This window comes from Ciona robusta, chromosome 10 (assembly GCF_009617815.1).
Source record: "Ciona robusta chromosome 10, ASM961781v2".
Taxonomy (NCBI): Eukaryota; Metazoa; Chordata; class Ascidiacea; order Phlebobranchia; family Cionidae; genus Ciona; species Ciona robusta.
The window spans coordinates 1,221,150-1,233,715 of record NC_143244.1 but is presented as its reverse complement, the minus strand read 5'-3'; the positions used below and the strand labels follow the sequence as shown (position 1 = coordinate 1,233,715).

Sequence of the window (12,566 nt, the reverse complement as noted above, 5' to 3'; positions counted from 1 at the left end):
TATCGCGTTATGTATCTGATTCTAGAATATGTTTCTTTTTTGATATCATAGTTACAACTTCCTTTTACGTCAGACACCCAGAAGTCACGTGGTTTTCACGGCGTGTGTTCAGAAATTCACGTATTCTGTTAGTTGGTTTAATTATCAAGGTTTAGAGTACAGTAGATGTTTATTTTACTTCAACTATATGTAGAAATAAACGTTTTATTGCGTTAGCTGTAGTAGTTTTACCCAAAACGTTCTTTAAATATTACGGCGTATTGCATATACTAACAGAAAGAATAAGACAATGTCTTGTAGAGTGAACTAAAACTATGTCTGGCAAATAAAATGAATGGTTAACATAGTATGTTAGGTAGCCATATTGTTAATATTTGGCCTATTATACCTATTATAATTTCACTTTGTTTATTAATTGTTTTTCCAATCACAGCACTGCAAGCCAATATAAGATTCTTTGCTGAGTTCTGTTGAACATAAACAAGTATGTCAAAGTTCTTTGCTGCTGAATCAAGCAGTGATACGGATGTTTCATCCTCCTCGGAAGATGAGACCCCAGCACCTTCAAGGTCTTCAAGAGCAACAGTCCAGCGACAGTTTCTTCTAAGTGATGATGAAGAAGAGGTCCAGCATGTTGTGAGGAGTGCTAAGGAGAAGAGATGGGAGGAGCTACAGAACATCATTAAGCTGATGAGAAACGCAAGGAAGATCAAAGACATGTCGAAGCTGATGGACGAGTTTGACAATCTCTGCAAGTTGTATATCAAATCAAAGACGGTTGTGTTGAAGGAAGGAATTCCAAGGTTTTATATTCAAAACCTGGTGGAGACTGAAGACTGCATCACTGAGCTGTGGCAGGATAAGGAGGGAAGGAAAAAGATGAGCAAGTTGAATTCAAAGAGTCTTGGAGCTTTGAGGCAGAAGCTGAGGAAATATCTGAGGGATTTTGAAAAGGAAGTGGAGGATTACAGACTTCATCCTGATGAGGAAGAAGAGCATGTTCCAGAGAAGCACGTGGAGGAAAATGATGCTCCAACATTTCTTGGTTCTCCTGTAAAAGTTGCGCAATTGGAGAAACCCGAACCTTTGCAGGATAAAGATGACGATAGTGATGACTCTGACTGGGGGTTCGATGATGATTCAACCTCAGATGAATCGGATGAGGGAGGTATCGGAGCGAGGCAACTCACTGCTGATTATTTCCTAAAAAAGACCGCCGGAAAAGATGATGAAAAGTCAAAGAAAAAGGAGCGAGTGCAGCAATCGAAGAGTAAAAAGAAGACCGATGATGACTGGGAGGAGGTTAAAGGAGGTGGAAAAGTCGCTAAAGTCACAGCTCTGTTTGAGAAAGGAACTGAGATCACCCATCCTGTGGTTATGAAAAAGTTGAACGAAATCATCCTGAATCGTGGTCGGAGATCTACTGTTAGAAAAGATCAATTTGATTTGTTGAAACAACTGCGGCAAATAGCTGAGGAAAATAATTTAGGAATTGCTTTAACTGTTCGCCTTACATTTGACATCATTGCTTCTTTGTTTGATTATAATTCTAAAATACTCGACTGCATGAAATCTGAACCATGGGCAGAGGTGTTAAAGTATGTGGAAGAAGTATTGGATCTACTACAAGAAAATCCAGACATCGTGGTGGCCGAACATATTTCACAGGAGTCTGAGAATGTTTCTGACAAAGAAGCAGGTTATAGACTTTGTGGAAGTCCAGTCACTCTTGTGGAGAAACTACATAGCGAGTATATTAAGATCTTGCAAACTGCAGATGCTCATTCAACTGATTATGTAAAGCATTTACGTGAAGAAAGTCACATTGTACGTGTGATCAACAAGCTAAAGGGATATGTGGAAAGGATTGGAAGCTCCCAGGATATCTGCAGCTCATATTTGCTGCTTATTGAATACGTGTATTACAAGTATGATCGCAACACCGCAGAAGGTGCGGTTGCTGAAGAGAAAACTTCTGATGAGGAACCAGAAACAGAAGAAAGCCTGGATTCAACTCAGTTAATGAGCACGCTATGTCAGTACATATACACAAAAGATTCATCTGACAGAATTCGCACAAGAGCCATTCTACATCATATCTACCATCACTCACTACATGATCGCTGGTATGAAGCAAGGGATTTGATGCTCATGTCTCATCTACAAGAAACCATCAACTACTCAGATGTTCCAACACAAATTGCTTACAATCGCACAATGGTTCAGCTAGGCCTTTGTGCGTTCAGGCAAGGTTTGATGCGAGAGGCTCACAACGCTCTAGTTGACATACAATCTACTGGAAGAGCAAAAGAATTACTTGCACAAGGCCTGCTTTTGCAAAGGCAAGGAGAGAGAATCTCACCAGAGCAAGAAAAGGTGGAAAAGCGTCGGCAAATTCCCTTTCACATGCATATTAACCTGGAATTGCTGGAGTGTGTATACCTGGTGTCTGCAATGCTGCTTGAGATACCATATGTTGCTGCACACGAGTTTGATGCAAGAAGAAGAATGATTTCCAAGCAGTTTCACCACCAACTTCGAGTCAGTGAACGGCAATCTTTGCTTGGGCCACCAGATAACATGAGGGAGCATGTTGTAGCAGCCGCAAAAGCCTTGAAGATGGGTGATTATGAGGAATGCCTCGGTTTCATTATTAATGAGAAAATGAACAACAAAGTGTGGAACCTGTTTTCAAAAAGCGTTGAAGTTAGAACCATGCTTGAAACAAAAATAAAAGAAGAATCCTTATCTACCTACTTGTTCACCTACAGCCAGTTCTACGATAATGTAAGTTTGGATTGGCTTTCTTCTATGTTCAAGCTGGGCAAGACCACTTGCCACAGAATCATCAGTAAATTAATTATCAATGAGGAATTAGCTGCTTCATGGGATGAGCCATCCTCTAGTTTGGTGTTACATCGTACGGAGCCGACACGTCTCCAAAACATGGCAATGCAGTTGTCCGAAAAAGTTACAACCCTGGTTGATATTAATGAGCGAATTCTCGAAGCTAAAGCTGGAGGTGGTGGATTCCAAAACTATCGGCAAGATGGCAACTACCAAAACAACCGTGGTGGCTACCAAGGGAACAGATCAGGTTACCAAGGCAACAGAGGTGGTTACCAAGGCAAACGCGGTGGTTACAGCAACAAATCTTCTAATTACCAATCTGGAAGATCTGGATATCAAAATAAGAAAAATTACAATGTTTCGTTTGCCCAGTAAAATGCTATCACAATTTAAATGTGTTTTTTTTTCGGGATATATTGAAAAGTTCTAAGTGCTAAAACAATTGTGCCACTTCTGCGGTGTGTGACCTATTAGGAGTTTTGCTCGTTGTATTTTCACATTATGTACAATTTATGAATGTCAATGACCAATGCTGCTTGCGTACTGGGTTGCTTTTTATGTAATTTTAGGGAAAATGTGTGTGTGCTAATTAACATTAAGAGTAAACAATGTTGGAAATGTGGTTTTGAATTACTGAATATGAATGGAATGTAAAATACAAGAGCGGTTAAGTTGCAAGATTTTTGGAAATGATAATTTTCTGCAGTAAGATACTTACATATTCACTTTTGGATAGAAAAGTAAGATATATAATATATAGTAAGGTCGAAAAAGACGGATTTAAAACCATTAACAACGGTGTATGGGAGTCGTGGGCATACAGTTTCATAATTCTTTGTTTAATACCATTTGCCAGGTGTAGAATAAAAAACTGTCCCATTTTCCCCCACCCTATCATATCTCATTGCTAAGGAAACATGATAACTTACGATCTTATAGTCTGGTATAGAATTTTTGTCAACTTGTCATTTTAAAACCTAAATTAAACCATAGAATACGGTGGTCTAACATAGATACCTTACAGTTCTAATATTAAACTCGTTGTGTCTTACCTCCCATATCTTTATTTTAAAGGTGTATCATTAACGGGGGTTTTTGGAAACACCCCCTTTTGCATCAAATAAAATCAAAATACTCTATTACTTCGTTGTTACGTTTCGTTGGGATTTGAAGTGTGGCAGCCGTTTAGCAAAATGCAACTTAAGTGTGTAAGTATGTTGAAACACCTTAGAGGTCAAGGAAGACATATCAAACCAGCATCAGCGGTTTTTACATCTCGATTCAGGTACATTAATTAATTGTCTTATGTGAACTAAAGCAATATTTTGTCTTACCGAGTGTAACATAAATGATGTAAAGTAAAACGGTTGATTTGTGATTATAACTAATTCTTAAAATGCCTATATTATACAAAACACCCAGAAAACATAAATACAAACATAACCTATCAGAAATCTTATCTTCCCATTAGTTCAACTGCTTCAAACCCAAACATTGTTTCACACGAATTGCTGGAAGGCACCTCAAACGAAGCTCCCATATTATTGGCTCATGGGGTGTTGGGAAACAGAAGAAATTTTAATATTCTTGCAAAGAAATTGGCAAAGGAGACGCAAAGATCTGTAAGTAAAATATGTTTTACTGTCACAGGTGTGTGTCCCTGGACAAGATACTTATAAATTAGTAGCAATTGCTCTAACTCAATAATTTCATTATGGTTCATACATTACAACAACAAACATATGTAGAAATCCCCTCAAATAATCAGCCACAAAGTTAATTGCTCGAACTCAGTAATTTCATTACGTTTTGTCTTATTTGTCTACCATACATTACAACAACAAACATATGCAGAAATTTCCCCAAATAATCACCCACAAAGTTACATAACTTGTATGCGGGCATGGAACAATACACACGTTTTGTAACAATTGTTGTTTCGCCGTCACCTAAAGATAAACAAGTTACGCTCCATATAAATATTAAATATATAACCTTTGCACTATTCATGTTGCAGATCATAACATACGATGCTCGTAACCATGGCAAAAGCTTCCATAGTGACATCATGGGACTTGAGGATTTGAGTAAAGATGCGATCAATTTATTGGATGAATTGAAAGTTGAGAAATGTGTCTTCATCGGGCATAGCATGGGTGGACGCACTGCGTTGTATACAGCACTTTCATATGTAGGTTGGATAGTTTTATTAAGGACAGTTATTCTTTATATAGACATCATAGGTGTTAAACTTTCAAGAATTCCTAAAAGAGGCTATGGTTACAAATGCATTTCTATTTAACAATTCTATGTTATTCAATTGCTAAATAATGTAGCAAACAAAATTGTAGGGTACGCTTGTTTACCCTGCCACCATTGTTAGCACTTGTATGTGGAACTGATTTGCAGGCTCACATTGTTAATCCAATTGGTAGCATATATGTATAGCAAGGTACGCCACCATGGTGCAATTATAACTAGGTATATATGATGTAAACATGTTTTGTGGCGTGTCTTTATGTAAAAGTTTACAAAATGATTTCAAAGGCTGTATTTGCAGCACTGTACATTTTTGACTCTTCTTAAACTTCATTTGATCACCTAACCAAATTATTTCATTAGCCAAACAGAATTGAAAAACTTATATCTGTTGATTCATCTCCTGGTGCAATAAATGGCTCAAACTTCACTGAAAGAGGTATCTTTGTGAATTATTAAATAGGAATTCAACCTCCCACACACCCAGTGGCTTTTATCTTCTTTTGTCTTGCAGTATTGTTTGCTTTTCACACTATAAGTATTGTGTGTCAAATTATCTGTACTGGAATGAGTTATACACCTTAATACACCAGGGCAAAGTTTCTAAAATGTTGCCCAGTGGCATTGGGAATCCCTTCTGTAGAGATACTACTTCTAGATCAGTACTTTCTCCATTTGTATAAACTTCTGCTGTTGTAAGCATTTGTAGGTGTTCAAAATACTTTTTCTTTACAGGTTCAATCTTATCGTATGTTGAAGCAATGCAGAATGTGAACTGGGATTCTGCCAATACTTTGTCACGTGCGCGTAATACTGCAGACGAACAACTTACTAATGCCGTTCCTGTGAGTTTTTTAAACAATTCCATCAAATGTCGAGTAGCTACATTTTGTGTTTTAAAGTAAATATTCTATTTAACCATTTAGAGTCAATAATCATGAGTTAGTTATATATGTATTATGTAAAACTTTTAAAAGTTACTTGACTTCTTTAAAAATGTTTTCTATTTTGAATTTAAAAAGTAAAGTATTTAGGACCACATTTTTAATAAAACACTAATTTTCAAAATCAGACTATTTTTAATACAAACTAACTGTTTGCATATAAATATAACAAAGTAACTTTGTATGCTTACCATAGAATCTGTCAGTACGTCAGTTCATTCTCACCAACGTAGAAGAATCTTCACCTTCCAATTACAAATGGCGAGTCAACCTTGATGCAATACAACGACATCTGCAATGCACACACCAGATTTTTGATAAAAACAACACCAAAACATTTGACGGAAAAACTTTGTTTCTTGGAGGAGGGCTATCCAATTATATAAGGTGATTTTAATACAAATTCTAGCTTTATGTTCTCAGCTTTGGACCAGAGAACACAGGTTTAAAGCTCGTAATTGCCACCAATGTGGGTGTATGTGTATTGGTATTTGCCCCAACCAGGCGGCCTGTAAAAATTTCTCTAAATTGTTAACTATTTTCAAAAAATTCTAAAACTAATCAGATACAAAGCTAAATATGTAGTAACTCATAAGTGGGCACTAACTGTAAAAAAACACCTATTTTATAACTACTATCATTGCCACACTAAGCGAAGATAACTTTTCATGATCGCATATTTGTAGATATGAAGATTACCCCAATATAAGAAGATTATTTCCCAACTGTAACATAACCCACATACCTGACAGTGGACATTGGGTGCACAGCGAAAAACCAAAGGAGTTTCTATCCGCAGTTACCTCATTTTTAGGACCAGAAGAAATTAATTTGTTCTAAATATTTTAAATATTGTTAGCTGGTGAAATAATTCCGAGGTTTTTATTTCCTACTGACAAAGGAAATGTTACCAAATATGTGTTCTCAGTAAAATATTACAATCCAGTATATTCTCCCATAACTTTCCACATAGGTATAACTTACCCAAAATGATGTGTAAGGCTTAACAACAACACCTATATATTATAAATACGTTTCCATTAAATGGTATGCGATACCCTGGAGTTATCCATTTTATAATTTGCTTCATCTCTATAAAAGTTGTTATACCCAACCTAAGTAATATTCCATGCTTTATGTTAGCATTATGCATGCAGTATTCTCACTGTGATTCAGATATATTGCTTGTTATTTCCACCTAGTCCATTTCTTCATTGAAATTGCACAACGTGTGCTACCTGATATTAGTTTGATAAGTTGCATGTTGTGTATTGCGTTGTTTTTCAATCATATTCAAGGCTTTATTCATTTATTTCCGTTGTTTATTCTGCAGGCAACATATTTATCTAATGGTTTATTCTTACAAACTATTTGACTTATAACCATTAACATATACCCTGGTACAAGCTTTACTTTATTTACGAGTATTAAACTTGCAAGCTGTATAATTGAATGTTTAACTATAGACATACATGTGTGTTTATGTAATTTAAACTAATTCCAGATTTTTAACTTAGTTTTAAAAAACACTATCTTTATCCATGTCCTGTTATTAAATTGTCAGTCTATAATATTAAATGTTTTTGTCTAGATTTTTTTATTAACTATTAGCATATATATGTGTGCTTATATAATTTAAACTTGTTTCAGAGTTTAAGTTATTCCATATAATGAAATTATTTATTGACATGCTTGGCTATGAAGGCTATTTACTTTGATTGACATGCATTAAAATGGATGACATCAAGCCAGTGAAAAGAAGCGGTCATGTAGCTGTGCTTTGGAACAACAATATGTACATATGGGGAGGTTATAATGAAGTATGTTGTTTGTTTATTACTTGACATGGGCATAATATTGAGTTTTAAACTTTTAAAACAGAAGTGACATCATATTTTACACCAGTTTTAAGAATGGCTTTTTCTTGTTGTTATGTCTGTATACAAACAATAGAGCCAAAGTATACATCGTTAGCACTTTGTTCAACAAGGTCCCCATGTTATTTAAGAATGAATATTATTTATTCTTGTGTGGTGGAGTAACTATAAAAGTTATAGCATGTCCTATTTCATACACTTTGTGCTTGCTTACAACTTACCATTTATGTTCTTCTACAAGTGAACGATTTGTTTTTTAAAAAACCTAAATCCTTCTTTATTTATTTATTTAGCTGAATGTAAAACAACTTAATTGTTGATTTTGTTTGTAGTCGGATGATTTGATTGAAAGAAGGCAATTTTCATCAATCACATGGAAATATGATTTGAATCGAAATAAATGGTAAATATGATGTTTTTCCTTCTATAAAATACCAAAGTTTGTCTAAACAAAATAATTATAAACTTAATGGTGGTAATCTCTTTGCTGTAAATTATTGTAAATCTAGGAGAAGCCTATACCTTTAGTTAAAAACTATTTTTCCTATTTTATATTCCTATGTTTAAATGAATATTAATATGTTAATCTACCAACTTTAAACACAGGTCAAAGCAAACTACAGGAAACTACAAACCTAGGGAAAGACTTGGCAGTTGTGCGTCTTGTATCAATGGAAAGATGATTGTTTTTGCTGGATGCGTGTTTCCTGATGATCAAAACGATGTTAGTCTTATAAGGATATTGTTATTTTACATTCTCTTGATCGGGCACAGTGGTTAGCCTGCTTCTACCCGAGAGGATACAGGTTCACTACTTGATGCTGGTACCATTGTGGGCATATGTGTTCATGAGTAAAACACAGCAATTGCTTCAACCAAAAATTGTCAATTATGAAAAAATTAAAAATCCCCAAAAATATTTTAACTTGTAAACAGGCACAAGGTGTATAAATCAGAACAACCGTGTTATAATGACTGTTGTTGCCCTACCAAGTGAGGAAACATAAGTTCCATTCATTTAAACCATACTTTGTTTTAGGTTAATGTTTTGGATTTGCGCAAAATGGAATGGAAGTCTTTACAACCAACTGGTGTTCCCCCAAGTAGTAGAAACAAACTGAGTTGCTGCGTTTATTATGACAGGTGAATTATTTCTTCTTTACATCCCTGCAACATATTCCATGTATTATACTTGACAGCATTTTTGACACTTATTACAATGTCTAATATGAAACATATAGGTATATATAGTAGGTTGGGGAAGATAGAAACACTTTTCATCCCATTTAGTAGTAAACAAATACCATTTAAAGAAATTATAAGACTGTATCCTCATGACTCTCATAGACTGTTATTAATTGTTTAAAACACGTTTGAGCTAAAGGCGTCCCATCTTACCCCACTGTTCTGTATGTATTATAAATTAGAGGTTGAGTTAGCTATAAAGTCACTGTGTGGTTGGAACACTAGTATTGCAACTTAATAAGTAAATAAAATAACTTACATTGGTTGCTTCCATGTCACAGGATCATTTACTTTGGTGGATATGGCCCAAGTCCTAAACAACATGAAATACGGAATGGGGAATATATTGCTGATACATCTGTGGTAAGTAATATCTTCAAGTCATTAAATGTTTTCGAAAATCTACAACAACGGGGCCAATGCAGTAAAAAATAAATACATTATTTAGTCAGAAATTTATCCTTTTATAAAAGTTTCAAACAAAAACTACTTCACATAGACAAAAAACTGCACCAACCGAATTTTAAATTGAAAGCATGTAACTTTTTTATCCTCTCGTAGTCAAGCAATGACTTTCGTTATAACATGGGTGTTTTGTTTCATACACCTCGTGCTTAAACCATCCCAAAGTCAAAGACGCCAAACTTTTATAATTATGCTGGTAGCAGAGATAGTTTGACACATATTCCTGTGAAACAAGGTTGACCTATATGTTTTGATTTTGGCAATCTAGAAAATTCCATTCTGCTACCCCAAGTCTATGCACAGTATTGCGTTTACACTGTTTAAAATACTCTGTGTTTAATTCCATCCTTTCCTCACAGTGGAGAAACTACCGTGGATGGAACAACCACTTGTTTGCTTACGATATCAACACTAACGCATGGATCACTCTGCCTAACAAAGTAAATGTTTTTGAATGAATATATGTAACTTGTTTTATCCTGTCTGGTGAGGCTATGTGAGTCACAAAGTGAAAAATTAATAAATTCTCCATTTTGTTAGCATTTATAAGTTTCCCATTTGGCTATTTGACAGTTAGGTTATGATAACATCACAAATAAAATATATCATGTTATAAACATATACCTTATTAGGGCGATGTACCTTGTCCAAGAGCCGCCCACACGATGACTTCTGTTGAGGACAAAGCTTTTCTGTTTGGTGGACGACATAAGGTACCTGCTATAGTTCTATAGTTATTAACTGTGATATTAGCTTTATTTTACTAACTGTGATATCAGGTAAGCAGTGTTATAACGACTGTTGTTTCCCACTACATAAATCGAGTTACATTTACTTTTTGTAACCATAATAGTATCTAAGCATAATTTACTGTATACACCTTATATATATATCAGTATCATTGTGTGTGTGTCAACCCTTACTTACAGAAACTTAATTTGTTGAACTAAACTTCCTTAGAATGAAAGGTTGAATGATTTCCATCAACTTTGTCTTAAAACTTTCACATGGACAGCACTGTGAGTTATTGTTGTTGTTGGTTTGTAAAATATCCATCAGTTTGGACTTATGCTTTGTAGCAAAATTTCCAATCATTACTATATAGTAGGGTGGGGGAAGGTAGGAAAAGTTTTCATTTTATTTTCTCGTCCCAATTAGTAGTAACCAAAAAATATTAACGAATTATATAACCAGAGCCCTGCGACTTTTACATGAGCTTTGTAAATTGGTAAAAAATATAAAAAAGGGAAATGTGAGATTTAGGGGTTATGATATTCCATTTTTTACCACAGTACTATATAAAAAAATAGTTTTTAGGTACCTTTTAAACAGCAACGTAATGCCTTAGAACTGTAATAAAAATCCACAATCTATTCCAGAACACCACTCAGTCCATATCAACCAATAGGAAGGTCCTGGCATTCGTGCATTGCAATAAATAGGAAAACATTATTTCTCTTCGGGGGGCTGGACACTCAACAAAATGTTCTTTGTATGTAAACATTCATAATTCTTAGTTTTATTTTAATAAAATATTATTTTACAACGTTGAGTTTGGTCTTGTGTGCTTATTGTTGGTTTGGTTAACTCCTAGTTTCGAATAAAAATTCCTATTTGTATTATTTCCAACTTCAATAGTGTAATAAAAAAATTAAAGTTATTCTTATTAATATAGTAGGTTGGGATAAGATGGTTTATGTTTTTATTCTTTTTTATCGTTTCATTTGGTGGTAAACAAAGAATATCTACAAAATATTAAATCATATCCTCACATCTCAAGGAGCGTTGGTAATTGTTAAAACATGGTTAGAAATATGGGATAATATTTGCTACGTTTTACATCTTACCCAACAGTACTATATTCGAACAATAGTTTTTTACCCATTTACATTATATAATATATTTGTAAAAATATTTTTGAATATAATAATTATAAAATTATAAACACTACTAGGTGATGAATGGTTATATTGTTTACACAATAATGAGTGGATAAAGTTGAACAAACCAAACTCTTATCCTCGGTTATGGCACACTGCGTGCACTGGTGCATATCATGGTCAGGTGGTGGTGTTTGGAGGATGTCAGAGTAATATATTTGCCGATAATCAGGTAAACAGTAGTTAGTGGGCTGCCTTTTACCTAGAGGGTATGGGTTCAAGGCTCGTGGACCACACACTTTTCAGCAAATGCTCCAACCCACTAGTTATTGTTTGTCTAAATTGTCAGCCCTCAAAATCATTTTAAGTTACATTCATTCAAGTTATTTTGTAAAGGATTTCACTGACAATCCACAATTTAATTAATTTTGTCTAACTTAACTTCCTGTTACAGGAACACTGTAATGATCTTATATTTTTCAATCTGCAACCTAAACCATTACTAAGGTAAGATTAAGCAAACTATAATTAGTCATTGTGTAATATTAGATACTTGGTTATTAGTATGAGAATATGAGATGTATATAAATTGCCTTCTAGGACTCCGTTTAAATTAGCATGTAGCAAAAGCAGCTGAATAGTCATTTATTTGTCCTGTCCAAATCTGTCCAACTTCTCATTTTCACTTCATAATCTTTCTTGTTTTATATATTTTCTGCTTTTTACACACTGTGCAAAGACCAATCATTTATATACCTTAAATAGGATTTGCCTTGAAGTAGTGACTCTGCATGGAAAGAAATTGCTCAAAAAAGATGTTCTTCCAAAGTCTTTGTATGAACTAGTATCGAAAATGGCAGGGGAGGGTGGATAACTTGCTACCAACTTTATCTTATAAACTTTGTTTTTACATCTTACCTTCTGCATTTTGTTGTGTTTATATACACAAAACTTTTTCGTTATTAATATTTGTTGTTTGTTCTGTTCGCAAATAAAGGTTTTGGTTTTTAATATTATTGTGGTTTGAATTAATTAGAAGATTTTTC

The 12,566-nt window shown here is 34.5% G+C and overlaps 3 protein-coding genes across 3 annotated transcripts; all 3 read left to right on the top strand.

The window, feature by feature from the left end:
* The first annotated feature begins 400 nt into the window (after positions 1-400).
* LOC149729342 (eukaryotic translation initiation factor 3 subunit C-like) lies at positions 401-3,530 on the top strand. Its single transcript, XM_089885942.1, has one exon. It carries the CDS (start codon positions 487-489, stop codon positions 3,223-3,225), a length of 2,739 nt encoding a protein of 912 aa, XP_089742068.1. The 5' UTR covers positions 401-486; the 3' UTR covers positions 3,226-3,530.
* A 154-nt stretch (positions 3,531-3,684) lies between these two features.
* Positions 3,685-7,704, top strand: LOC149729341 (sn-1-specific diacylglycerol lipase ABHD11-like). The gene is made up of 7 exons (XM_089885967.1): positions 3,685-4,135; positions 4,322-4,472; positions 4,868-5,041; positions 5,473-5,548; positions 5,845-5,954; positions 6,250-6,440; positions 6,740-7,704. The coding sequence occupies exons 1-7, from the start codon at positions 4,044-4,046 to the stop codon at positions 6,891-6,893; spliced, it is 948 nt and encodes a 315-aa protein (XP_089742093.1). The 5' UTR covers positions 3,685-4,043; the 3' UTR covers positions 6,894-7,704.
* Positions 7,702-12,531, top strand: LOC149729340 (kelch domain-containing protein 2-like). The gene is made up of 12 exons (XM_089885962.1): positions 7,702-7,873; positions 8,263-8,333; positions 8,537-8,654; positions 8,970-9,073; positions 9,457-9,538; positions 10,000-10,080; positions 10,273-10,353; positions 10,601-10,659; positions 11,020-11,132; positions 11,595-11,752; positions 11,975-12,027; positions 12,286-12,531. Exons 1-12 carry the CDS (start codon positions 7,787-7,789, stop codon positions 12,392-12,394), a joined length of 1,116 nt encoding a protein of 371 aa, XP_089742088.1. The 5' UTR covers positions 7,702-7,786; the 3' UTR covers positions 12,395-12,531.
* Positions 12,532-12,566: the final 35 nt, after the last annotated feature.

Bases quoted from the DNA above. Each gene is read 5' to 3' on its own strand.
- LOC149729342 (XM_089885942.1), top strand. From the start codon at position 487: ATGTCAAAGTTCTTTGCTGCTGAATCAAGCAGTGATACGGATGTTTCA.
- LOC149729341 (XM_089885967.1), top strand. From the start codon at position 4,044: ATGCAACTTAAGTGTGTAAGTATGTTGAAACACCTTAGAGGTCAAGGA. The intron at 4,136-4,321 runs GTACATTAATTA...TCTTCCCATTAG, and splicing joins GTTTTTACATCTCGATTCAG to TTCAACTGCTTCAAACCCAA. The intron at 4,473-4,867 runs GTAAGTAAAATA...TTCATGTTGCAG, and splicing joins CAAAGGAGACGCAAAGATCT to ATCATAACATACGATGCTCG.
- LOC149729340 (XM_089885962.1), top strand. From the start codon at position 7,787: ATGGATGACATCAAGCCAGTGAAAAGAAGCGGTCATGTAGCTGTGCTT. The intron at 10,354-10,600 runs GTACCTGCTATA...AAACTTCCTTAG, and splicing joins TGTTTGGTGGACGACATAAG to AATGAAAGGTTGAATGATTT. The intron at 12,028-12,285 runs GTAAGATTAAGC...TACCTTAAATAG, and splicing joins CAACCTAAACCATTACTAAG to GATTTGCCTTGAAGTAGTGA.